The sequence below is a fragment of the Furipterus horrens genome, unplaced genomic scaffold, assembly GCF_987537825.1.
Source record: "Furipterus horrens unplaced genomic scaffold, mFurHor1.1.pri manual_scaffold_8, whole genome shotgun sequence".
Lineage (NCBI taxonomy): Eukaryota > Metazoa > Chordata > Mammalia > Chiroptera > Furipteridae > Furipterus > Furipterus horrens.
The window spans coordinates 38,161,080-38,187,016 of record NW_028327178.1 but is presented as its reverse complement, the minus strand read 5'-3'; the positions used below and the strand labels follow the sequence as shown (position 1 = coordinate 38,187,016).

The 25,937-nt window shown below is 40.8% G+C and overlaps 1 protein-coding gene across 1 annotated transcript in view; it reads left to right on the top strand.

Moving 5' to 3' along the window:
- Window positions 1-25,937, top strand: part of LAMA3 (laminin subunit alpha 3) — a 267,981-nt gene that overhangs the window by 100,151 nt on the left and 141,893 nt on the right. The window contains exons 9-12 of the mRNA XM_090285716.1: window positions 4,844-4,934; window positions 6,826-6,957; window positions 8,302-8,355; window positions 15,702-15,836. Of these exons, the coding sequence (XP_090141842.1) occupies window positions 4,844-4,934; window positions 6,826-6,957; window positions 8,302-8,355; window positions 15,702-15,836 (412 nt within the window). The remainder of the gene's footprint in view (window positions 1-4,843; window positions 4,935-6,825; window positions 6,958-8,301; window positions 8,356-15,701; window positions 15,837-25,937) is intronic.

The following is a 25,937-nucleotide window of genomic DNA, read 5'->3' as shown; positions in this document are numbered from 1 at the left end:
ACTGTATGAAAAATCAGAGTTTTATTAACAGACCAGGAATTTCAAAAGGTTCTAGAAAGATATGAAATTGAAGCACATACATGCAGGAGGACACATCTGTGACTTTTGGATGATTTGGAAATACTCCAGGAGACAACAGATAGAAAAGTTAACTGTGAAGCTGCGTTCAAACATATAAGACTTCATTGGAGTTTATAAAAGAAGACCACTATGAAAAGGCATAATGTGTCTCCAGACTCAATATTATACAGCATTTCTACAAAACCAATCTATAAGTTCAGTACAACTGCAATCAGAATTCCAATAGGATATTTTTTTAAATTTTAATTTTTAAAAACATTTTATTGTTATTCTATTACAGTTGTCCCATTTTTTCCCCCGTTGCCCTCCTCCACCCAGCCCACCCCCTCACCCACAATCATTCCCCACCCTGTTGTCCGTGTACGTGAGTCATTCATACATGTTTCTTGACTAGTCCTTTTTCCTTCTTCCCACCCTTATTGCCTTCCCCTCTCCCGTCTGGTTGCTGTCAGTCTGTTCCTTGTTTCCATGCCTCTGGTTCTATTTTGCTCTTTAGTTTATTTTGTTTATTAGATTCTTCTTATTAGTGAGATCATATGGTATTTGTCTTTCAATGACTGGCTTATTTCACTAAGCTTAATATTCTCCAGTTCCATTCATGCTGTCATGAAAGGTAGGAGTTACTTCTTTCTTTCTACTGCATAGAATTCTGTTGTAAAATTGTACCACAGTTTTTTGATCTGTTCATCCACTGATGGACACTTAGGCCATCTTCAGCACTTGGCTATTGTAAACAGTGCTGCTATGAACATAAGGGTGCGTAAGTTTTTTTGAATTGGTGTTTCAGGATTTTTAGGGTATATTCCCAGCAGTAGAATTGCTGGGTCAATAGATAGTTCCATTTTTAGTTTTTTGAGGAAATTCCATACTGTTTTCCACAGTAGCTGCACCAGTCTGCATTCCCACCAACAGTGAATGAGGGTTCCCTTTTCTCCACACCCTAGCCAGCACTTGTTTGTTGATTTATTAATGAACAATCTAACCCTACATCTACAAGAACTAGAGGAACAACAATAAACAAAGCCCAGAGTGAGTAGAAGGAAGGAAATAATCAAGATCAGAGCATAATTAAATGACATGGAGACTAAAAATCTATTCAAAAGATCAATGAATCCAGGAGCTTTTTCTTTGAAAAGATAAACAAAATTTACAAACCTTTAACCAGACTCCACAAGACAAAAAGACAGAGGACCCAAATAAACAAAATCAGGAACAAAAGAGAAGTTACAACTGATACCACAGAAATACAAAGAACTGTAAGAAATTACTATGAACCACTATATGCCAAGAAATTGGACAACCTGGGTTAAATGGACAAATTTCTAGAAACACGTAATCTTCCAAAACTGAATCAAGAAATAGAAAGTCTGAATAGACTGATAACAACCAGTGAAATTGAAGCACTAATCAAAATACTCCTGGCACACAAAAAGCCTGGACCAGATGGATTCACAGGCAAGTTTTACCAAACATTTAAAGAACTAACTCCTATCCTTCTCATACTAATACAAAATATTCAAGAAGAGGGAAGACTCTGAAACTCTTTTTACGGGACCACTATTATCCTAATTCCAAAACCAGGTAAAGACACAACAAAGAAAGAAAACTACAGGCTTATATCTCTGATGAACTTGGATGCTAAAATCCTCAACAAAATATTGGCAACCCAACAGGATATTTTTAATGAGGATTGACAGACTGAATCTAAAGTTCTAATTGATAAAATAATATATGAAAATAAGGTGAATAATTATGGAGGAAATTTGTCTTCAGAGATATCAAAACATACCATGAATCTATATAAATTGAGCATGGACTCAATGAAGGAATAAATAGTTCAATAAAACCTAATAGAGAATCTAGAAATATGTTTTTCTAGGTGTTAAAATTTGTTTACAGTAAAATTGGCATTTTTAATGGAAGAGAAAGATGGACATTACATAAAAGATGTTGGGACAATTGGCTCTTGACTTCCAGAAAAAATGTAACTCTATCTTATGCCATATACAGAGGGACATGGAGAATCTTGACAAGGAACGGAGGAGACAGTGTATGCTACAGAAGGGTCAGTTGGCTGGGTGAGCTACAAGGTGATGCTTCAAAATGAAGTTTGAATTTGCCAGTGGAACACATATACCACATCAAGGCTTGCCTATCAGAAACCCAGCTGTCTTAGTTAGTTCAGCCTGCTTTAACAAATACATCATAATGTGGGTGGATTAAATAATAAACTGTAATTTCTCACAGTTCTAGAGGCTGGGAAGTTCAAGATTAAGGGGCTGGCAGATCCAATGTTTGGTGAAGGCCCACTTTTTGGTGTGCAGATGACTGCCTTCTAATTGTATCCTTCATATGGTGAAGAAATTATCTCTCTTCTTATAGGTGCACTAGTCCTATCATGAGGGCCCCACCCTCATGATCTGATTACCTCCCAAATACCCCCTTTTCAAATAGCATCACACTGGGGATTAGGTTTCAAAATATGAGTTGGGGAGTGGTAGCGGGCACAGACATTCAGTCTATAGCACCAGCTAACCTGGCTGTCTTCCACCTTTTCGAAGTAGTGCTAATAATGGGTAAATGATGAACTATCTACCATCAGCTCTGAGTGATAACAGGAAGTGGGAACAACACAGACAGGCTGTACCTGGAGACTTTTAGGTGGTCAGGCAGCCAGCATTTGAGAGAGCCAGATTATTATTCTGCAGGGCAATCACTTATCAGAGATGGTCATATTCTCATGTGGAATTGATTTAATTTTAGTTCTTGGGTTTACTATTTTAAGTATTGCCTTTGGTTATGTGACATTTTAAATAGGGTAGCCAGTCCCCTGGGATGTGTCATTTGAGCAAAGACTTGAAAGAAGCAAGAAAATGAGCCAGGCATCTGTCTGGGAAAGAGGAATGCAAGGCCATGTGCTTGAGGTTCCCAGAAATGGAAGTCAGCAACAGTGTTGTGAGTATGGTCAAAAAATTGAGAGAGACAGAGACATGGGTTTTAACCTGAAGATTGCAAAGCACCTTGGAAAAGTTTTGCTTAGAGAAATTAGGACCAAAGAATTATCAGAGTAGGGTTGGGTTTCTAGGTGAACATTCCTAGCTTCTCTAGGAGGTGCCAAACAAAGGAGGGAGTAAGTGTGGGCGTAGGCTCATGTCCAGCATAGATCCCAGTAGTGCCCATCCCACTCATTAGTTTGGGTAGCTGAGGTTTTCCCATGTTGTTTTAAGTGTCATGTAAATGTAAATTCAAGTACCTAACCCTCCCAGTGAGATTGTTTCTTCATTGCTTCCAATATAGAAATTAGGAGGCCATTGTCTTTAGGTCTCAGTCTGGCCTTGGTCCAGGCATGACCTTGGGTGTCCATAGACAAAGGGTGTGTCATCACCTTCAGGGGTCCGTGTAGGTTCTAGAGAACTACCTGAGATCTGAAGGCAAACTACAGGCATTATTTCATTTGCAGGGTGATCTGTTGTTTTCTTTTGGTCACTTGTTGCTTTTGTTTGTGTCTTAAAAATCTAACTTCTCTGTGGCAGGTGCTTCACTGACCAACCTGCATGGAAGAGGGGGGAGCCTGGGCTGCCCACTTCAGAGAACTTTTAATTTCCTACTCCAATGGAAAAAAATTGGGGAGCTAAGGTTAACCAATGTCCTGTCTATTATAAGTCAGTGGCAAGCAATAGAGATGAGAAGTTAATTAGCATTTGATGGGAAGGAGGATAGACTACAGCTGTTTCTTATTTGCCCAAAATGTTTATGCATGTAAATATTGTATCAGAAAAGTGGCCAGTGTGGTTTTAGAATTCAGTGTTAAAGTGAATTCAGATTTTTGCCCACAGGACAAGGAGTGGTAATAAATAAAATCTGTAATTAAAAAATCATCTAAAATGGGGGAGAGGAGACAGAAAGGGTCTTTGTTCTCCTCCCTGTGATTCTTGCAGACTCTTTTTGGGTCCCAGTATATTTGTTCTTTTTGACTTCCAATTGCCTTTCCTTTCATTAATGAAAGAACACTGTCCTCCTAATTGTTTCCAAATCAGAGAGTGAGAGAGGCAGAATTGAGCTAGATCATGGTGTATGGTTCTTGGAAACTGATGATGCATGTTGGGTAATTTGATTTGTGGCAATTAAAAGGATTAATCATGAAATATAAAAAGCTGCCTAGTATAATACTTTGAAATGAGCTCTGTGTATGAGACTCATGCCTACACTTTCCATTCATATAACAGAAATGTTTGGGAAATAGTTTCATGACTAAAGTACAGATAAAATTAGAATGGCAAGAAAAGAGGCTCTGTATATGTGATTTCTTCCAAAAGCAGAAAAGATAAAAATACACACATGACCCTTTATTCCTTGGGTAAAACTAAGGGTGACTTATTATCCATCACTTCTGAATAAAGCTTTGAAGAATGGTCCTCTTGAGCTTTTTTTCTCACTTAAGTGTTAGGTGCTTCATTAAGTGAATTCTGTAATGGGGGGAAAACCTGGGTTGTCCAGCTCATGGCACTTACTCTCATTTCCTCTCCCAATGGGAAACAAATTCCAGAGTCAAGTGTAAATCAGTGTCCTGTGGTAAGTCTTGGAGACTCAAGGTCAAGGTCAATGCATGTGAGAGAGAGAGAGAGAGAGAGAGAGAGAGAGAGAGAGAGAGAGAGAGAGAGAAATTATAGGTGTATACAACAGAATTATATCTCTGGATGAATAGCACAAAATAAGGACTTCTTCAGTACTGTATCTCTAAATTTCTGTTGTTTCTTTCTAGCATAACACAGCCGGTATAAACTGTGAAAAGTGTGCTAAGGGTTATTATCGCCCTTATGGCGTTCCAGTCGATGTCCCCCATGGCTGCATCCGTAAGTTTCATTTCCTGGTGTGTCTTAGACTGTACATGCTGCTTCAGGGAGGTCAACAGGCTAATAGCTCCCTTCTTTTCCTCTTCCTTCCTATTATTGGTTCACTCTTTACTGTGTGACCTCAGGCAGTTATATAATCTCTCTGAGCCTCAGATTTCTTATAAATAATTAGAAATTATAATATATTCCCCAAGATCAAGTGAAATGCCCCCAGAATCCCCTAGGAAAATACTAAGCATTGGGCCTATCACATATTAGGCCTGCAACAAATGTCAGTTCCTCCACTTCCTGTTGTTTTGACATGTTTCTATGATCTCTGCTAATTTAAAATTTTTTTCAGAAGTAGCATCAAATCAACATAGTAAAGATTTTGTAAGAATTCAATAATGTCCTAGTATTTAAAATAGCTACAATTCATCAATCATTTGTTATATACAAAGCATGGCCTAAATACTTCCACAATGTCTTATTTAGTTATCACAATAAATTTAGGATGTTTTATTATTATTTTCATTTTTAGATATAACCAAAGGATCTGAGTAGTTAAAAATTTTGGCCCAGGTGACAAAACCACTAACTGGTAGATCCAGGAAATAGTTTATTTCTGTCTGTAGTCACCATACTATACCACATCCATTATACAGAAAAATGCCACTGGTTCTTCCCTGTGGAATTATCAGTCAGAGGTCCAAATATGGACTCTGTCCAGCATGTGTATCAAATTGGCTTGTTTTCTGTTTTCTGGCTGACACAGTTCTCTGGCTGCCATGGTTGGAAAACAACTCCAGTCCTGAAGCTGGTCTCTGCCCACCGTTACCCAAATTTATTCATCATATCATTAAGATTTGAGGGCATAAAAGTCCAAAGTACTCATATGTGTGCACTCTGATCTGTCTCTAGGACATTAAGTTATTAACTGTGTTCATGTTTTCCTTCCCTCTTCCACATCATCCTGTGAAGTAGTATGTCCATTATTTTCTTGCACCCACAAAAAACAGGCAATGGCTAGGGAAGATAGACATTGTGAATGCAGTCATACCTCAGTTTTCCATCACTTTTCTAGTTTCTCTCTCTGTCATTGAACTGCTCTCATGGAGATATTAGCATAAAGAATCCACAGGGCACATAAATCCTAAACAAACTAAGCAAAGGACACCAAGAGAAGCTGGGCTAGGGTGGGGAAGAAGAGGGTGCTTGTTGCTCACAGCTTCTCCAGTCTCCCAGTTCCTCATGGGACATATACTTAGCTGAGCTATGACAGTATTTTTGCTGTCCAAGATGAGGACTGGCCAGGTCAAGGGACACTACGAAACTTCTTATACCCCAAGTATGTCCCTCTGAAATGCAAACCTAATCATTGTGTTGGTTGCAAAAACTGCCTTCACGAAGCCATATCACTCAAATCTAACATTTGGATTATGGGCCCAATCTTGCCTCTGCTGTCTGCAAATTACATATCCACATCTAGGCATCCCACACATGTGTTGACACAACAACTATCTAATGATGACCATGATGTGGACATCATAGTTGGATAATGGCCAGGAGAAGCTGTGCCCAGCAGACCTGCCAGCAGCTACAGCCCATAGCCACCAGCCCCTATGGTTGTAGTTGATGCAGGCCTTCCGCCTTCTGCAGTGAACTGGGCAGAGCTCAGTGAATCAACTACATTCTCCAGAACATCTCAGTGTGGATGCTCATTAAAGCTCATCTCTGAGGGCCCACAGGGTTGTCAATGGGAACCGTGTATGAAGTGGAAAACAGAATGTACCCTTTCGGGAAGGACTCTAGACCAGTGATGAAGTATTAAACATTGCCCAGGAAGTATCAGGATATATTTACTTTATTAAGTGCAGCAGACTGATCCTTTGAAAACTGAAATTTCTCTAAGCTTGCAGCTGTAACCCTGAGCATGCGGATGACTGTGAGCAGGGCACAGGTCGCTGTACCTGCAAACCAAATTTCCATGGAGACAACTGTGAGAAGTGTGCTGTCGGATACTATAATTTCCCTTTTTGCTTGAGTAAGTACCACTGCCAAATTAAAGACCTCCCTTCTTGGCACATAGTTAGGCTTTGTGCATTAATACCTGAGAACATGGCAGGTGGTAGAGGAATGTGGGGGAAGAGTAGAAGTGGGGCTAGGTAGATTGTGTTTACATGAAAATGTTTCTAAAAATTTGGAACATAAAATTTATACAAGTTTGTTTTATAGTCTTATTTATGTCCAAAGTGTTAGGTTGTACCATAGACATTGCCATCTCATTGGATCAAAAGGGTCAAATGTTGGCAATTTCATCTTAGCAACCAAAGTATGTAATTCTTCTTCATTTACCTAGAAGAGATGTCATGGCTTCTAGATATTTATTTGCATACATATAGTGTGTCATGATTTGGCTGAACAGGAGGATCTGTTTCCTCTTTCCCAATGGACAATAGGTCAAGTTATTATGGGCCCCCACCTCAGCCCACTGCAGTGATCTAAGTGAACATCTCAGTATCTTGGAGAGAAAAATACGTATCAGTTAGAAACGCTATAGAACTTGCAGCAGGAGCGTCTATGAAATCAGCTATGCAAATTGTGATTAGAGCTGTGGTTCTGTTTTTTCTGCCACAATATAAAAACTGCACTTTGGTGTGAGGACAAGGCCCCTCAATGCTGCATTAGTTCTCACCCATTCCCACCCTCACAATCCTACAATCACAGGAAGAGCACATTGAGTTGTGGGGATAAGGGGGCAGGACACATATGGCTCGGGGGCTATGTGTCCAGGCTCACAGCTGTCCCAGGGGTAATTATTAAGCTGGCACCACTTCCAGTGTGTTAGTGTGAAGAATAAATTTTAGGATCATTTGATACTTAAAGGAATCACTTTTAAGCCAGAACACAGTAACACCAAGTCAGGACTTAATCAAATTAGAATCTGCAGTTATTGGATGGAGGTTGAGCAGAAATTGTATTTGCCTTTTTGGTGAAAAATATTGAGCCTGAGGTAATGTTATGGTACAAACAAAATTTGGGGGCAAACCTTGAAAGAAAATATTTGTAAAAAGCTAGTCTCAATTTTACATTAAAAACCAATGAAGATGTTAAAGAAGTCCAGCCATCCTGCTTAGACTTGAACTTAGCTATTATGAGCACAAAATATCTATTTCTGTTTGTTAACATGCAAATCAGAATGTCTGATCAGCCTGGTTTCAATTAATAGATGCATTTTAAATAGAGCAATATTGCCTTTCTTTAAATTGGTTGACACAAGCTACTTTTCACTAAATTAGAGGGCTTCTTCCTAGTTAATGCAATTTAATATTTTATTTTACTGTCTCCTTAATCATTCTCTGTACTTTTTACTAAACTATTTTTCTAGGAATTCCTATTTCTACTCCAAGTCCAGAAGATCCAATAGCTGGAGATATAAAAGGTAAATAAGCACTTTTTAAATTTAATTTCAATGAAGATGCTATGCTCCTTAGTCTTTTTCTACTTCCTGTGCACGTTGCTATGCCCAAGTTCAGGGAACAAGGGCAGGTGCCTTGAGGTGTCTCCTATTTGCGCTCCTCACCCATCCCCCATCATTTTCTCCACCAGTATATCATTTGCAATAGCACTACCTGATTAAGGACATGAAGCAGAGCTTGGATTATAAATCCCTAGTCAGCTCAAAACCTTTCGTTGTAAGCAGCGCCTACTGTGTTCTTTGGGTTCTCTGTAAAGAAACCTTGAGAAAGGAGTGCAAGTGGTTTGTTTGGGAGGCGATCCCAGAAAACATCAATATGGGCAGCTGTCCCCAACCTTGTTGGCACTAGGGACCAGTTTTGTGGAAGACAGTTTTTCCACGGACCAGGGGCTGGGGGATGGTTTCAGACCAATTCCAGTGCATCACATTGAAGCTCACCTCCTGCTGTGCAGCCCAGTTCCTAACAGGCCACTGACCAGATTGGTCTGTGGCCTCAGGGGTTGGGGACCCCTGAATAAGGGAGTGAGTCAGGGACTAAAAGAAGCCACTATATAGATACATAAGCAAGCAAGGTCCTACTGCAGCAGCTGGAGCTCTATCTCTCTGAGCACAGAATTTACTCAGCATTATCCCAACTGAAGGGATCGCTTCAATTACCCGACACTGGTGGAGAGCTGTCTCTGGGGCATTAACTCTGTGGCACTTCCAGCTTGGCCTGCAGGAAGGCTGAGGTGCTCCTGCAGCCTGAAAAGTACCCTGGGCAGAGGTGTGCAGAAAGCAGCCTTTGGGGTGGAGAGGTGTGGGCATACACCTACCAAATTACTCATTCTGCAAGTATTTTATGATCACCGATTATATACACAGTGAAATTCTGGCTCCTGGGGACTTAGCATTCCCAGCTCTCTTAGAGCTTATATTCCAGTTGTGGAACTCATACAATAACATGTATAATATACAAACCACTGAACAAACAAAATCTCTAATATGCTAGATAATGATATGCAGGGTTGTGTCCTATACAAGGTTGCTATTTTAAGGGAGTCATTCACATTGTAGGTATAAACTAACCCACATCAGACTATTGCAGGCCTTTAGGTTAGATTCTGGAGCTGTGGAAAGTTTCCTACCTAAACCCTACAATGGCACACACAGGGATGCTTATACTCAGAAGGGAACACCCACACCAACATCACATGCACATAGCTCATGACCATCTGAGTCACCCACTGACTTTGCTTCTCATTCCCCAGGGTTCCCAGAGAGAGACCTGATGACCACATGCTCTCTCTGTGGTGTGTAGGTACTGAGAGGTGTGCGAGAGCACACGTACCTCTCCTTCAGGCATGTCCAGGGTGTGGGTGGGAAGAGAAGGGGCCCTTGTGACCAGACAAGAAGATGGTCTCTGGAGAGATCTCCTTGGCAGGGGAGTTCAGTTTCTGCAACAATATGGTAGCTCAGGATATGGGCTGGAGGCAGCCTCGGTGATGAGTGTGGTGGAGAAAATGATACAGAGAGAGAGGCTAGGGAATGTGAGATTTGCAAATTGGAATAGAGAAGGCCTCGCTGGAAAGAATAAGCAGGGCCCTGAGTGGGTGGGGGTGATCTCTGCAGGTGTCTGGGAAGAATCATCCAGACACAGGAGAGAGCAAGTGCAAAGAAAGTCATTGGGGCAGGGACACACTGGGCATGTTCACTGAACAAAAGGGAGACCAGATGTAGGAAAGCAGAGTGAGCAAAGGGGAGATGGGTAAGGAAGGGAAGCTCCAGGGGCCAGATGGTAGGCCCTTGTCAGCCACTGCAAAGACATAGCCTTCTCCTCTAAATGAGATGGGAGCCATGGAGAGTTTTGTGCTGAGAAGTGATGTTGCATAAGGATCTTCATGGCTACTGTGTTGAAAACCACTTGCACGGGGAGAGGAGGGGCAGGGAGACATCGTTTAAAGCTATGGCGATAATCCATGAGGAAGAGAATATGGTGGCTCAGACCCAGAAGGTCTCAGTGGAGGTGACAAGAAGTGGACAGATTGTGATATAATCTGAAGATGGAACCAACAGGTTTGGCAGAGGATTGCTGGGTCAGAAGTGGGATATGAGAGAAAGACAGGACACTGGATGGGGCAAACAAGGAAGATGTTGCTATTTATTGAAACAGAAGAGGCTGTAAAAGAGAAGGTGATGTGTATGGACTAGGGGAGAGGCAGGTAGATGAGGTCATGGGAGCTTGTGGGCAGTCTTCTGGCTGATCCCTTTTTTCTCTGAAATAAGAATCAAGGTCAGAGGTAGAAATTGAGGATGGGGAGAAGGACTTGGAGTTGAGGAGAGAGAAGATGTGAAGAAGTCATCCTGGACTGTGGGGGAGTGAATTGGTTTGGGGAATATCATAAGATTTGGGGCAGCACAAAGGGCTCACCTGAGGTCAGGTGTAATGTGACCCAATTTACCTTCCTGATCAAACCACGGCACCATGTGTTATTATGTGGGTTATTTATTGTCTTAAGTTTTCGTCAGATACTTGATTGCTTGGGGACAGCAGCTCTGCTTGACTTAGTTTCTAATCTTCATAGGACCTACCACAGTATCCTGCCCATAGTCGGGTATAATCGGGTGCCTCGTTAAATGTTTGCTAATTGGCTAGAATGGAGCTCAGCTTTTGAGCTTTGATTACAACACCCATCTCTGGTCTTTTGCCATAAGAATGTTTTAGATCTCCCACTTACTGTCTCTCCCGTTTACTGTCTGTTTACAGTAATCCCTTTGTTATTCAATTTTTTTTTTTCTCCCCAAGTAGACTGGTTGTGACTTCAGGAAAAGAAATTTAATTGAACTTGAAGGGAAGTTCAGACGTCTGTTACAAGAAATTAGGGAAGCCTTAAAACACAGCCTAGAGGAAAAGAAGTTTAATTAGTGCGGTTAGATTTATTTGGGAATTTGAATATACAGATATCCATTTCAATTTGGTCTTTTATTAAAGCACTTTTAAAACACCCAATTCGGGGCCTAACTCCTGGCAGGGAACATTAGAAGTACAAACATCTCAGCAGCCAGAAGATACACAGTACTGGATAATACCGACCACCCTTGGTCCCTGATCATTTTAATTCTTTTAGACCCTTTATGCTTTCATGTCTTCAAATACAGTGGTTCTTAAACAGGGCTGTGTTTTAGAATCCTTTGCTTTTACAAGATATAAATTCCTGTGTATCACCCCAGATCTAAATCTAGATCTCCAGGGTTGAAGCCCAGGCTTGTATTTTGAGCATGTTTTCCAGATGATACTGATATATGTCTCTTGTTAAGAACCACTCCTCTAGTTAGTAACAATCTCCCTTTAGTGGTTGGAAAACTTTCCTGTAAAGGTTCATATAGTAAATATTTTCAGCTTTGTAGGCAAAGTTGCAATATTCAACTTTGCTGTTGTACAAGCAACTATAGATAATACGTAAATGAATGAACTTGGTTGGCTGTGTTCCAATAAAACTGTATTTACTAAAACAGGGGTGATTTGGCACTCAGACCATAGTTTACAGATCCTGGGATTATATCTGAATCTCTGGGTTTGGGATTCCACACCTAGGCAATGGTGGGGAACTGCTGCTCTAGAAAATCCATATGATCAATTTCAGACACTGAAGCTTTGAAGCAGAAGAACAGAACAACATTGCACATCAGAATGTTTGTGAGTTTTCCATTGTATTTCATGATCCTGAATATTATTAGGGTTTTCTGGGTCCAAGTGATTAGTTATACCCACTTAAGATTTATTTTTAGGAAGTCAGTGTATAATAGACACATCTTCAAGGGCTCCTTTTGAACATGATAACATTCACAAAACATACACTCTAGAGGGACACCAGCCTACAGGCACACGTATGCTTTTATTCCTCCGAGTTCAAATGAAGAGCAGTAAAAAGCAAAATCAACAGCTGCAGAAAGACTCCAGGTGCTTACTGTAGGAGACTGATAATATCTAAGGATGATTCTGTAAAGCAGCCCATTTGGTCTGAAGAATGGCTATCAAGGAGGTTTTTTGACAAATATTATGAAAAGATTTTGATTCCCCCAATCACTTGGTAGGAGCTACTGGCAATGGCCAAAGTTTTGAGGTCACTGTGGACGGGACTAAGGATGAGAACTCTGAGGCTGGGGAGATCGCCGCTGGGGACGCTTCCCTGGCTCTGTTCCTCCACAGGCTGGGCGTTTTATCTGCGCAGCAGGGCGGGGCAGTCACTGTTGACACGGAGACCCGCCAGATAAGGCTTAGAGAGGGGCACGCAAATTCTGATATCTCAGTTTTGAAGCTTTGTGTAGATGCCAATAAAATATAATTCAAGGAATGTTGTTTACTGAAGAGAATTCTAGCCTTGAATACTTAGCATATTCTTCATTCACTAAACTTTTATGAAGTGCCTATTCTGTACTAGGTACTGACAAGGCACAGTCCTACCTGCTGCACATCCCTGCACCCTGGAAGCTCCCAGTCCTGCAGGAGACACACAGGTAAATAGTTATAGCAGCAGGAGTTAAGGCCATGTTCAGGCAAGAACACGAAACCATGGGAGCATACAAGAGTGACATCCTCATAGTCCCTTATAGAAGGCATGATGGAAGGAAAAAGGGAAGGAAGAAAGGGAGGGAGAGAGAGAAGGAAGGAAAGGAAAGGAGAGAAAAGGAAAGGAAAGAAAAGGAAAAAAAAAGGAAAGGAAATGAGGGAAAAAAGGAAGGTATGTAGAGATTCTGGAAGGGCTTCCCCGGAGCAAGCAGAGGATGCATCTGAGCTTAGAGCATGAAGGAGTTAGCCAGGGAGACAAGCAGCTAAGAGAAGACAAGGAGATGGGAGAGCATATGGCAGGTAGGTCACTGGGACTGAATCATGGGGAAGGGGTAAGAAATGGAAGAAGTGAATCAAGGAGTAGGGAGAGGAGAGGATTGGGAAAAGATCAGAGTGGGCAGCCAGGCTTGGATGTGGAGGTTATAGTGAGCAGGATTCTAGGGACTTCCCTGAGATGTAGTCACTATGACTTGGTGGTAAGGCATAAGAGGTAAAGGCGAGGGACCTCAGAGGTTTCTGGCTCTGGCACTGGGTGGGACTACTTTCTAGATAAGGAAGAGGAATTATTGAAAAGTGAATTTGTGAAACAGAATATTTTTAATGCATAGGTGCCAGTTATTTTCTTTCTGTTTACAAATGGTTGCAAACCAGGATTCCTTGGACCTCAATGCCAACGTGAAGTTCAAGTTTCTTATTGAATGTTAATGCCTGGTTAATGCCAAGACTGCATTTGCCAGTAAAACTTACCCTTTCTCTGCAGCATCCTATGCCTGCAGGGTCATGGCGTTGGGACCTTGCATGGCAGTATGATGAGCGGTCAGGGCAGGGCTCATGCCAGGCTGGATGCCAAGCCTTCTCTTGTGATGAATGTGCCCTTGGACATGTCCAGGGCTCTTTTTGTCAAATTAGGTGACTGCTTGATTTAAGTATGAACAAGTTAGAGATTATGCAAAGACTGTAAAGGTGTTCTGATTTACCCTGACCCTTTTTCTTAATTATTTTACCAGCTTTCTTATTAACTTTTTATAAGAAAGGTTAAGGGTTTAGGGCAAAGCAGAAAGAGTGAGATTTGGCTAAACTTTTAAAATTATCTATTATTTTAATATTTTTAGGAAATTTTTTCAAAATGCATGAGACCTCACTTCCTTGATAACCAGGGTGAACCCAGTCAAGTCTTTGAGTCTTTCAGGATCTTTCTTATGGGACCATGTTGCAGATTTAGATGCTAAACTTTTTTTATAGAAATGTAGGTGGTTTCAATGTGAGATTGGTGAATATGTAAACTAACTTAGTACACACCTTGGACATGGCTTTTAAAATCAGTTACCAGCTTGTAGTTTTAGCATGGGCTTGAGAATCAGACAGACCTAGATTCAAATTCTGACTCTACTTCTCTGGCTCTGTGACCTTGGGCAAGTTAATTAACCTTTCTGAGCATCTTTTTTCTCACCTATCTTATAGGGCTCTTTCTTGACTTCATTTTTTAAAAATCCATTTATACTGAAGTCAAGCAAGAACTCATCATTTTGAGAACTATGTGTTTATTGAGAAATACTCTATGATAGCATTGGGGCCCCCGAGGTGACCCCTCACTAAGTATTCAGTCTGACAGGTGTTTCACTCACCTATTGCTGTGTAACAAATCACCCCCAATCTTAGTGGCTTAAAACAACAAGAGCTACTTCTCACAATTGTGTGGACTAGCTGAGTAGTCTTTCTACTGGACTTGCTGGGGGGTCTGCTGGAGAGAGCTGGGTGTCTGTCCCACATGGCCTTTCTCCTCAAGGAGGCTAGACTTGGTACTTCACTTGGCTGTCTCAGGGTTCCCAGAGGGTGGGAATGGAAACCACAGAGCCTGTTTTGACCTGGGCTCAGAACTCCTACACCAGCATGCTCATTTCATTCTGCTGGTCAAAGCAAGTCATGAGGCCCATAGTGATTTCAGTAATTAAAGTGTTACGAAAGACACACAGCTAAGATAGAGAATAGGAGAAGAAGGGGAAAGCCTGCTTCTGCAGATTGGTTGGGTTTGACTTTGAACTGAGAAAGAACCAGGAGAGGCATTCCAGGCAGAGGAAAGTCCTGAGGTGGGAAAGCACTTATTTGTGGGCTTGAGAGCAGCCTGACTTGGGGACAGTCTTGTACCTGAAAGGTTAAGTGACACAGTTGGGGTGAATCCCCTAAATAGCCACATATGGCATGTAGTTGAGCTGAATTTATGCTTGTTTCTTTTCTTCTAATTCAAAATTGTCATTAGGCCCTGGATGGGTGGCTCAGTTGGTTAGAGCATCATCTCAATATGCCAAGGTTGTGGGTTCAATCCCCAGTCAAGGCAGATATAAGAATCACCCAAGAATGCATGAATAAGTGGTGAATAAGTTGAACAACAAATTGATATTTCTCTCTCTTTCTGAAAATCAGTAAATAAAAATTTAATAAAAAGGTTGTCATTAGATGGCAATCTATTAAATTGAAGTTTTACTGTACAAAGCTCAGATTGGGGGGGCAGTTTTCAGAAGAGTAAACATTAAGACTGTCTAAAATGTGTTTTGCAAACTAATGTCCACCCTGGATGTTTCTAAGTGGCATCTCTGATTTTTCCTATTTGTTTTATTTCTCTCTAAGATGTAGTCTTGGGGTTAAGAATGTCTATAAGCCATAGATATATTATCATCTATGTTTTCATGACAGAAATCTGGGGGAAGGGAGAAACAGACAAAGGAATGGGGAGATCCCTCTGAAAGTCTCTTCTCCTTCACAGGGTGTGACTGTAACTTGGAGGGAGTTCTTCCTGAAATATGTGATGACCGTGGGAGGTGCTTGTGCCGTCCTGGGGTTGAGGGCCCTCGGTGTGATGCCTGTCGCTCAGGTTTCTACTCATTCCCTATTTGCCAAGGTAAGTGGGCAGCACAGCATATTGATTGTCAGTCCCCTGAGATAAATTTCCTCCTAAGGAAATGCAGAGGCTGTTTCTGGCAGAGCTGTGCGGCCTGTAGTTTAATAAATAAGCCCTTGACTTATATATGGGACTGTCCTCCCTCCTGGGCCATGTCACCTCTCTCCTGTTTTTCCAGCCCTACCCTACCTCCCCTCTAGTGGTCAAACACATGGGCTTTGGAGTCAGCTGCCTGCCTGCGTGCAAATCCTGGCTCTGGAGAGAAAGTGGCGCCTGAGCAGTGTTTAGGAACCTGCTAGGTAGATAAGGGGAGGAGGCAGGACATTCCAGGGAAATGGAACAGCACAAATCCACAAACTCCTCCTCCCCACTGTTGTGTGTCCTAGTTTCCAGTCCTGGTGAGAGTCACCAAAGGGGGCAGAGGGTAGGAGTAGCAGTTGTCTGGCCCAGTTCCTAGAGCATAACCCGTATTCTGTAAATGGCGAGTGAATGAGCCAATGCATGAATCAATTGGCCCAAGTCTTAAATGTAAGCTCTCTAGGGGCAAGGAGTGGACAGAGTATCTCATAGTAACTTTCTACATAATCTACTGATATTCATGCTAATTCTGCTTTAGCTGCCATCCTTTTAGAAAGAAGAAAAACAAATCTTTTGGAGGATGAGTATTTCACAGGTTTATTTTTTTCTTCATCTATTTCAGTCACAACTCCAGACTTACTCTAGTAGAATAAATTAAAATTTTCCCAACCTAGTCATTCACTGGACAAGGCTGTCAGATTGTACCTTTGTGTTTATGGTTAACAAAAATAAGGAGTAAAACAACATTTCAGGGATGCTCTTTCTACATTTCTTCACTAGTAGAACAAATGTAAAGGTATGTAGAAAAGCAGAAGGGAGGTGCGACTTCCAGAATGATAGAGTAAGGAGCTCACGAGACCCTCACTCCTGCAAAATAAAACTTTAACTGGTGCCAAAATTTAAAAAGTCATTTAAAGTCTCTGGTGTCCTAAGAGCATATAGCAAATAAAGAAACATTTATTTAAGAAAACCTCAATCTCAGTAAGAACAATGAGTCAATGACATTTGAGCTCTACTACCCCACCCTCGACTCCATGTTACAGAAGCTCTACTCTGGCCATGTATAGTTAAGAAAATGGGGGTTTCCTCTCTTCCAAACTCCCAGTCTGAGGCTACAGTTTCACACTTGGAGGGGCAGGCTGCTGGCATTCGTCATTGCCCTTGCCCTTCCCCCATGTTACAAAATCTATATTCCAAGCAGGCTCAGCAGAGAGGGCCAGGTCACTCTTTCCACACCCAGGCCCCACTTGTCGGGCATGTCAGGCTACGAATACTGGGGCCTGGATCACTCCATCCCAGTTGGTTCATAGAGTGGTGACTCCAGTCTAGGAGAGGCAAGCTGAGAAGGCCAGGAGCTACCACTCTCACCACCTGTGCCTACTTAAAGAGCAGGGGTGTCTCTTCATCTCAGCTCTGGTTGCACAGTGGTTCTGCACAGCCAGGAAGAAAGGTAGGTCATAATGATAGGGACTTCTGAAGTTCTGTCTGAGGAGACGGACTATTTTAACAAAGCAGGGAACTCCATACCTAAAGGTGTTGTAAAAACAATGCAGATCTGGGTGTATAACCCTTAAAAGGAGGCCGATAGCTCTGATACAGGCAAAACAGCAGAGCAGCCAGAAGTTTAATAGAATTAGATAAAGTGCAGCTAAGAAGAGCCATCCTGATATCACAGATACTTCTGGAGGTTGGGAAGGTTAGAGGGTTGCTCCTAGTCATGAGTAATTAGAACAAGACATGGGAAAGATTCAAAAATATCCTCCACGCTGCATACAAACCCATCAGCACAGGGTGGAAAGCTCATTGGCACAAGAGGTTTAAGCACAACCTCTAACCAAACACTGACTGAACCAGCTGCTCTGACACAAGGAAACCCCTAGGGTGTCAAGATTAAAAATAATAACATAGTCATCCCTGGCTAGAACTGTATGATGCCCAAGGCTGTGTCCTCTCAGCAGTGATAGAAAAGGGAAAATCCAAACTAGTAGTCCCTGGTTGAACATAAGGGGAAAAATATAAACTCCCTAAACTGTGATAGTAGCTTTCAAGGTACACATGTATGCAATAGAAAAGGGTATTGAAGTACAACCTGCAACCAATAAATTGCTTGTACTGACTCAGGGGTGACTCTGAGGTAGCCAAGCCAGCAGATAAAAACAAGGGGGGAAATATAAGTAGAAATACTATAATCCTGAACATTGCAGGGGAAATAGACTTCGTAGAATAAGTCTAGTCAAGTCACTAAACAAATCAACAACCAAACAAACAATAGTAAAATTCCTAGTAGTGGTGGTGGTGGCTCAGTTGGCCAGAGTTGCTGTTATGTATGACCTAAAATATCCCGTTTTCAAAAATAATTGTGAGATATGCAAATAGACAGGGAAGTGTGACCCATACACAAGAGAAAAGCAGGAAATATAAACAGCTTTTGAATGGGCTCATCTGGTGGACTTAGTAGACTAAAACCGCTTTATAAATATATGCAAAGAACTAAAGGTTAATGAATTAAAGGAAGTTATGGTGACAATGTCTCATCAAATGGAGATTGTCAGTGAAGAAATAGAAAATATTAAACAGAATCAAATGAAAATTTAGAAATTGAAAAGTTTATTGAAATGAAAAATTCACTAGAGGGATACAATAGTAGATTTGAGCAAGCAGAAGAACTACAAATTCAATAAGATTATTCAGTCTGAAAAACAGAAAAAGAATGACAATAAATGAACAAAGCCTCATAGGAATATGAAACACCATTAAGCATACCAAAATATGTGTAATGGGAGTACCAGAAGGAGAGGAGAGAGAGAATCAGAAAAAACTGTCAAAGACATAATGGCAGAAAACTCCCCAAATCCAATGAAAAACAATCTACACACCTAAGAAGTTCAGTGAACTTCACAAAGGGTAAATATGAAGAGATCCACACTAAGACTCATCATAGTTTAAATACTGAAAGACAAAGAGAAAGAGAAAATCTTGAAATCAGTAAAAGAAAAATGACTCACCACATGCAAAGGATTCCCAGTTAGAATTTTAACTGACTTCTTATCTGAAACTATGGAGGTTAAAAGGTAGTGGACCACATGTTCTAAGAGCTGAAAGTAGAAAATAGAAGTCAACCAAGAATCTTATATCTATCAAAATTATCTTTCAAAATTAAAGCAAAATAAAGACATTCCCAGATTAACAAAAACTGAGAATTTGATGCTAGCATAGCTACCTGCCTTACAAGAAATGCTAAAGGAAGTTCTCCAGTCTGAAAGCAGGTGGCACCAGACAGTAAGTGGAATACATATGCAGACACAGAGTGTTGGTGATAGTAATTATGTAGGTGTATCAGTCTGCTTGGGCTGCACAACAAGATAATACTGACTAGGTGGCTTAAAAAACAGACATTTATTTTCTTACACTTCTGTAGGGTAGAAGTCTAAGATCAAAGTACCAGAACACTTTATTTCTGGTGAGTACTCTCGTCTTGGCTTGCAGACAGCTGCCTTTTCCCTGTATCTATCCTCACATGACCTTTCCTCTTTGTGTATATGTCATGAAGGATGGATGTGATCAGAGAGAGAGATCTTTGGTATTGAGTCCTTTTCTTATAAGGATATCAGTCCTATAAGATTAGGAACTAGCCCTTATAACCTCATTTAATCTTAATTACATCTTTAAAAGTTCTATATCCAAATACAGTCACATTGGAAATTAGGACTTCAACATATGAATTTGGGGGAACACAATTCAGTCCACAATAGTAAGTATTACAAAAAATAGTGTAATTGCATATATTTTAATCTTTCTTTCTTATCTTGACTGATTTTAAAAGAAATTGGACAAGGATACACACATATTGTTGGGCCTATAACATAGAGAAATGTAATATATTTCACAATAATAGTACAAAGCAGATGAGTGAGAACAAAGCTCAAAGCTGTATTAGAATAAGGAAATAACACCAAATGTACAGGGAGAAATAAAGAGAACCAGAAAGGATAAATAAGAAAGTTCATTAAAATACTTTATACATATATACTTGTTCTCTTTTCTTCTATCTCTAGAAGACATAGATTATATGTATAAATAACTATAACAATTTATAATTATTGTTTAACATATATAGATGTAATATATACAACAATGACAACATAAAAAAAGGGAGAGGGAATGTAGCTACAAGGAGTGATATTTCTATGTCACTGGAACTAAATTAATATATATCTGAAGTAGATTCTGATAAGATGTATTTTGTAAGTACTAGAACAACCACTAAGATAATAACTCAAAGATAATTAAGAAGTCATTAAAGGAAGTAAAATATTATACTAGAAAATATCCATTTAATACAAAAGAAGGCAATAAAGGAGGAATAGAAAAACAAAAAGACCTAAGACATATGAAAAACAAAATGCAGGACTTCTGGCCAAGATGGAGGCCTAGACAGATATGCTAGGTCTCCCTTCACAACTAAGGAGTACAACTATCTCAAGACTAGAAACAACCAGAAGTTCCAGAAAATCAAGCTGCATGGAAGTCCAACAAAGATATAAAGAAGAAATATTCATCCAGACAGGTAGGAGGGGCAGAGCCTGGGCAGAGAGGATGCGGTGTGGTGGTGGCAGCAGCAGTGGCAGCAGCAGACTAGCGGAAAGCACAGTCACACATTTTAAAAAATGGGGAGGACACATGGAGAGCGTTCCCAGCTCTGACTAGACCACTCAGCTCATGGTCCCAGTGCTGGGGAAAATCAAGCCTCATTGCTTCTGACTGTGCAAACCAGTGGGAGTCAGGACAGAGGAAGAAACTGCCAGTCTCTCAGCAGAGTCCGCTTGTTTAAAGGGCCCCTACAGTCCTAGAACATTCGCAGACCCACCCACTCTGGGAACGACAGCCAGGGCAGCAGCTAGAGAGGTGCCAGTCCCATACAGAAGTGGGAGAAGTGCCTGGAAAAGGTGCAAGTGCTGAGCAAGCTGAATTGTTTCCCCTCTGACCCCTCCCCCACATACAGAGCCACAACGTGGTGAAACGGGTCGCCCTGTACTGACCTAAGGCTCTGCCTCTTACTATGTAACAGGAGAGACAGCTCTACCTAAGACACAGAGGCGAACAGACACAAGAGCCTGTCAAGGTGAGGAGACAGAGAAGTATGGCCCTAAAGGGGGAATGGACCAAGGTTCCAGTGGGAGAACTAAGCGACCAAGAGATAGTGAACCTAATAGACAAGGAAATAGCCAACCTAACAGATGTAGAATTCAAAACACTGGTGATAAAGATGCTCACAGGCTTGACAGATATGCTTGAATATGGCAGATGCATAAGGGAAGAAGTGAAGGCTATGCTAAGTGAAATGAAGGAAAATCCATGCAAATCCAATAGTGAAGGGAAGGAAACTGGGGTTCAAGTTCATTATTTAAAACATAAGGAAGAAAAAAAATAGTCAACCACTACAGAATGAGGAAACAAGAATTGAAAAAAATGAGGAGAGGCTTAGGAACCTCTGGAACAACTTTAAATGTGCCAACATCCGAACCATAGAGGTGCCAGAAGGAGAAGAGGAAGAGCAAGAAATTGAAAACTTATGTGAAAAAATAATGAAGGAAAACTCCTCAAATTTGGTGAAGGAAATAGGCATGCAAGTCCAGGAAGCACAGAGAGTCCCAAACAAGCTAGACCCAAAGAGGACCACACCAAGACACATCATAATTAAAGGGCCAAAGGTGAAAGATAAAGAGAAAACATTAAAAGCAGCAAGAGAAAAGCAGAGAGTTACATACAAAGGGGTGCCTATAAGACTATCAGCTGATTTCTTAAAAGAAACTTTGCAGGCAAGAAGGGACTGTCAAGAGGTATTCAAAGTGATGAAAAGCAGGCACCTACAACCAAGATTACTCTATCCAGCAAAGCTATCATTTAGAATCAAAGGACAGATGAAGTACTTTCCAGACAAAGTAAAGCTAAAAGAGTTCATTATCACCAAGTCATTATTATATGAAATGTTAAAGGGACTTATTTAAGAGAAAGAAGATCAAAACTATGAAAACTAAACTGACAACAAACTCATAACTATCAACAACTGAATCTAAAAAATAAAAACAAAATCCAACTAAGCAAACCAGAATAGGAACAGAATCATAGGTATGGGGATCATCTGGAGCGTTATCAACTGGGAAGGGGAATGGGGAGAAATGGGGAAATGGTGCAGGGATTAAGAAGCATAATTGGTTGGTACAAAATAGACAGGAGGAAGTTAAGAATAATATAGGAAAGGGTGAAACCAAAGAACTTATAGCACAACCCATGGACATGAACTAAGGGGGGTAGGAAAAAAAAGGGAAAGAAATTAGGACTACTGTAACAACATAATAAATAAAATATACTTTAAAAGCATGCAAAATGGCAGAAGGAAAATTTCACTGTATCAATATGACATTGAATGTGAGTGAATTCTACATCATACCATGTACAAAAGTTAACCCCAGTGAATCAGAAACCTAAATATAAGGTCTAAAACTACAAAAATCCTAGAAGGAAACATAGATATAAATCTCTGTGATATTAGTTAAGCATTAGCTTTTTAGATTTGACATCAAAAGCACAAGCAACAAAAGAAAATGTAGATATTGGACTTCATCATAATTAAAAACTTTTGTGCTTCAAAGGACTCTATCAAAAAAAAGTGAAAAGACAACCCATAGACTGATAGAAAATATTTGCAAATCATTTATCTGATAAAGGACCAGTATCAATAAAATATTTTTAAAAACCTTACAGTAATTGAAAGACAAATAACCTAATTAAAAATGGACAAAGAATTTGAATACAGATTTTTGAAAAGAAGATATACAAATGACCAATAAGCACATGAAAAGATTCTCAACATCGTTAATTATTAGGTATATACTTACTGAAAACACAATGAAATAACATTTATTATCTACTAAAAAGACAGACAATAAAAGTGTTGGCAGGGATGTGGAGAAATTTGAACCCTCATACATTGCTAGCAGGAAGGTAGAATGATGCAGTCATTTTGGAGACAGTTTTGCTGTGTAGAGTGTTTCTTCTCCAGACACATCAGCCAATCTCTCTGTAAATTTGACCCCTATCTCTCCTAGTATTTTTCAAAACAGTGATAAAACAATAAGCTTTAGAATTTTAGAGTTAAATGTAATTGAAATTACTTATTTTACAGCAACTGTTCTGAGACCCAGGAGAAAAAGTGACAGCTAAATTGTTGCAGGGTGATGAGTCTCACTCATGCTTCTTGATTCCCAGCCTGGTTTCCTGCAGGAACTATATTATCTTCCCTAAACACCTTCAGCACATCCAAAAGCATGAGGACTTTCCTCCAAACCAAGTTTTACAAACACAGGTCACACTGTCCATTACAGGATGGAGAAATAAATTTCATGGGTACAGACTAGCATTAAAGTGAAGTAGAACAGACTAGAAACTATTAGGGTACAACACAAGTAGTAATGGAAAGAAACGTTTTGTGAAGTTCTTATTATAGCTTTTTATAAATATCTATTTCACCCTCTCACTCTCTTTCTTTCTCTTTCTTTCCCCTCACCTCTGTGTGTGTGTGTGTGTTTATTGGGTTGCAGTGTAAAATGTATTTCTCAGTGTGGGTGTGGCTAAAAAGAGTTTGAAAGCTACTATGTTAAATGATCCTGGAGGATTTTGTTTGTGGTTCTGAGAAGTGTGCCACTTTTATTTTATTCTACTCCTTGACCTTGTGGCTTCAGACTTTCAAATAGTTACAGCCTGAAGTCATGGAGCATTTGAGTGCTTTTAGAATGTCTTTGCCCTGAAAACTATTGATCAGTAAATTCCAGCAAAAATCTGATAAACCTAAATTTACCTGAAGTTAGTCCTATGCCAGGCACACTGGATAATTCCTTTTCAAACCTGTTTAAGAGGTGAGAAACCACTCTGGTTTTATCTTTTACACATTATCTATAGGGCAGGAGCAGGAACTGAAGAGATAAGGGTTGAGGAACCAGTTTGAGATGCATTTCTTGTTTTATCTTCAAGCCATAATCTTGTCTTTACTCTGCTTTCTTCAACCCAGCCAGGAGGGACGGTATAAAAATGAATGTCCTCTTGTTTTTAACACCCCTGACTCAAAGGTGCAGGGACTCCAGTCTGACCTTAGCAACAAGCTACCTAGAAATGTAAGTGACATAGTTATATTTTTTAAACGTTTGACCTTGATAAATAAATTCAGCTTGCCATCCTTTGTGGGGGAAAAATAACAAGATGGTTGGGATTTTGCAAATGTCTGGGATAATTGGCCTTTTCATTGGAGTCACTCTTTTAAATAAGAATCATCTTGGGTTCTTGATATGAATATCAAAGAAAACCTTTCTAACATTTAAAAACAAATACAAAGGAAATATTCTTAAAACTACCCCTGTCATTTTTTAAAAATATGTTTAAATTGAAGAATTAGCCCTAAACTATGATAGATAAAAAATTCCAAGACCAAAGAAAATTCCCAGAGGCTTGTTTCATAATGCTCTAGGCTTTCACGGAGTAATGTAGAAAGCTTAGAGAATGGAGGACAGAGAGATTCTGGGAAGTTGGATACCTCTAGAGAACATGGTGCTGTAAACCCTCCAAGAGGAGAGTAGGTACTTATCCTGCACCTCAAACCTTTCATAGGATGCTTCAATCAGGACAGAGGTACGTGGGGCCAGACTTTGGCTTAGAAAATCTGAAGGCTGAGAGCTGGATGACTCTTGCTTGTTTAGTGTCAGAGTAGGGCGAATATCGCTATATTGAGAATGGCCTGGGGTATGGGTGTTTCCATGGCCAGATGTGGGAGAGACTGGGTGGGGTGTTTCAGATCCTGTCTACCTAAGGCACCAGCAAACCTTACCCAATAAAACTGACATTCCAGATCAGGGCACATGCCTGGGTTGCAGGCCAGTCCCCAGTTGGGCATATGCAACCAATGGATGTTTCTCTCCCTCTCCTTCCCTCTCTCTAAAAAATAAATAAATAAAATCTTTTAAAAATCTTTTTAAAATTTGAGATTCAGCAAGGCCTTACAGATCGGGAGAAAACTGCCAGTTTCCGAGAGGAGGGAGCAGGACCTGGGGGCCTGGGGAAGCACGGGGTTGGTCAGGGGGCACAGGGAGAGAGAGGACCTGGGCAGGAGCCTTTATTGTGGTTTCTGCTGGAAGAAATGAATGAGGCAGGATGAGCAGGCTTAGGTCGGGCTAGTTGAATAATTTCAGCAGGCTCTGGGGATTAGGGGTTGTCCTCAGTTGTCTGGCACTTGGCTCTGGGTGATCAAGGCAGTAGGATAGTGGCCCTAGTCTGAGAGCCAACAGAGGAAGGAGGTGGTTGGGGTGTGAGCTCTGAATTGGTTCGTTTGCACTTGAAAAGTGCACTTTCAGGGCACTCCAGCAATTGGGTAACCCGGGGAGGGGCAGTCCCTCCAGAGTCAGCAAGGCCCTGAGATATCAAAGCATCCGAATATAGACAAGAAAAGACTTGGTTAATATATTACCCAGGGGCTGAGAAACTGAGCTGAGGAAAGAGTCACAAACAGCAGGAGTAGAGAAGCACCTATAACTGGGGGCAGGGGAATGGCAGGAGAGAGGTCCCCAGCAGGGAGTTACCAAGGGGCCCTAGAGAGCACCTTTGGGAGAAGAGTCAGCTTCAGATGTCTTCAGGGCTAGTCCAAGAAGAACAATCCTTTCCCTTCTCTCTTCCTCCAGGGCCCCCCACCCCACCCCCATCCCCACTCTTGGACCATGTGAAGTTGAAATCAACAGTGTAGAAAGAATGCCCAGCACCTCACCGTTACCACCACCACCTCCACCTCTTCCCACTGTGGGCTTTTGTCTTGAATCAGGCCTGATCTGGGGGAGGGAAGATTTGCCCTTCTACTGGGTTTCAGCTGAATGATTCCTCTCTTACCCAAGAGTATGCTGAAAAGCTCTAGAATTAACTAGAGGTTTCATCAGGGTGCAGGGAAGCAATCACCGACACTGAGTAAGGTAGAAAACGGCCATA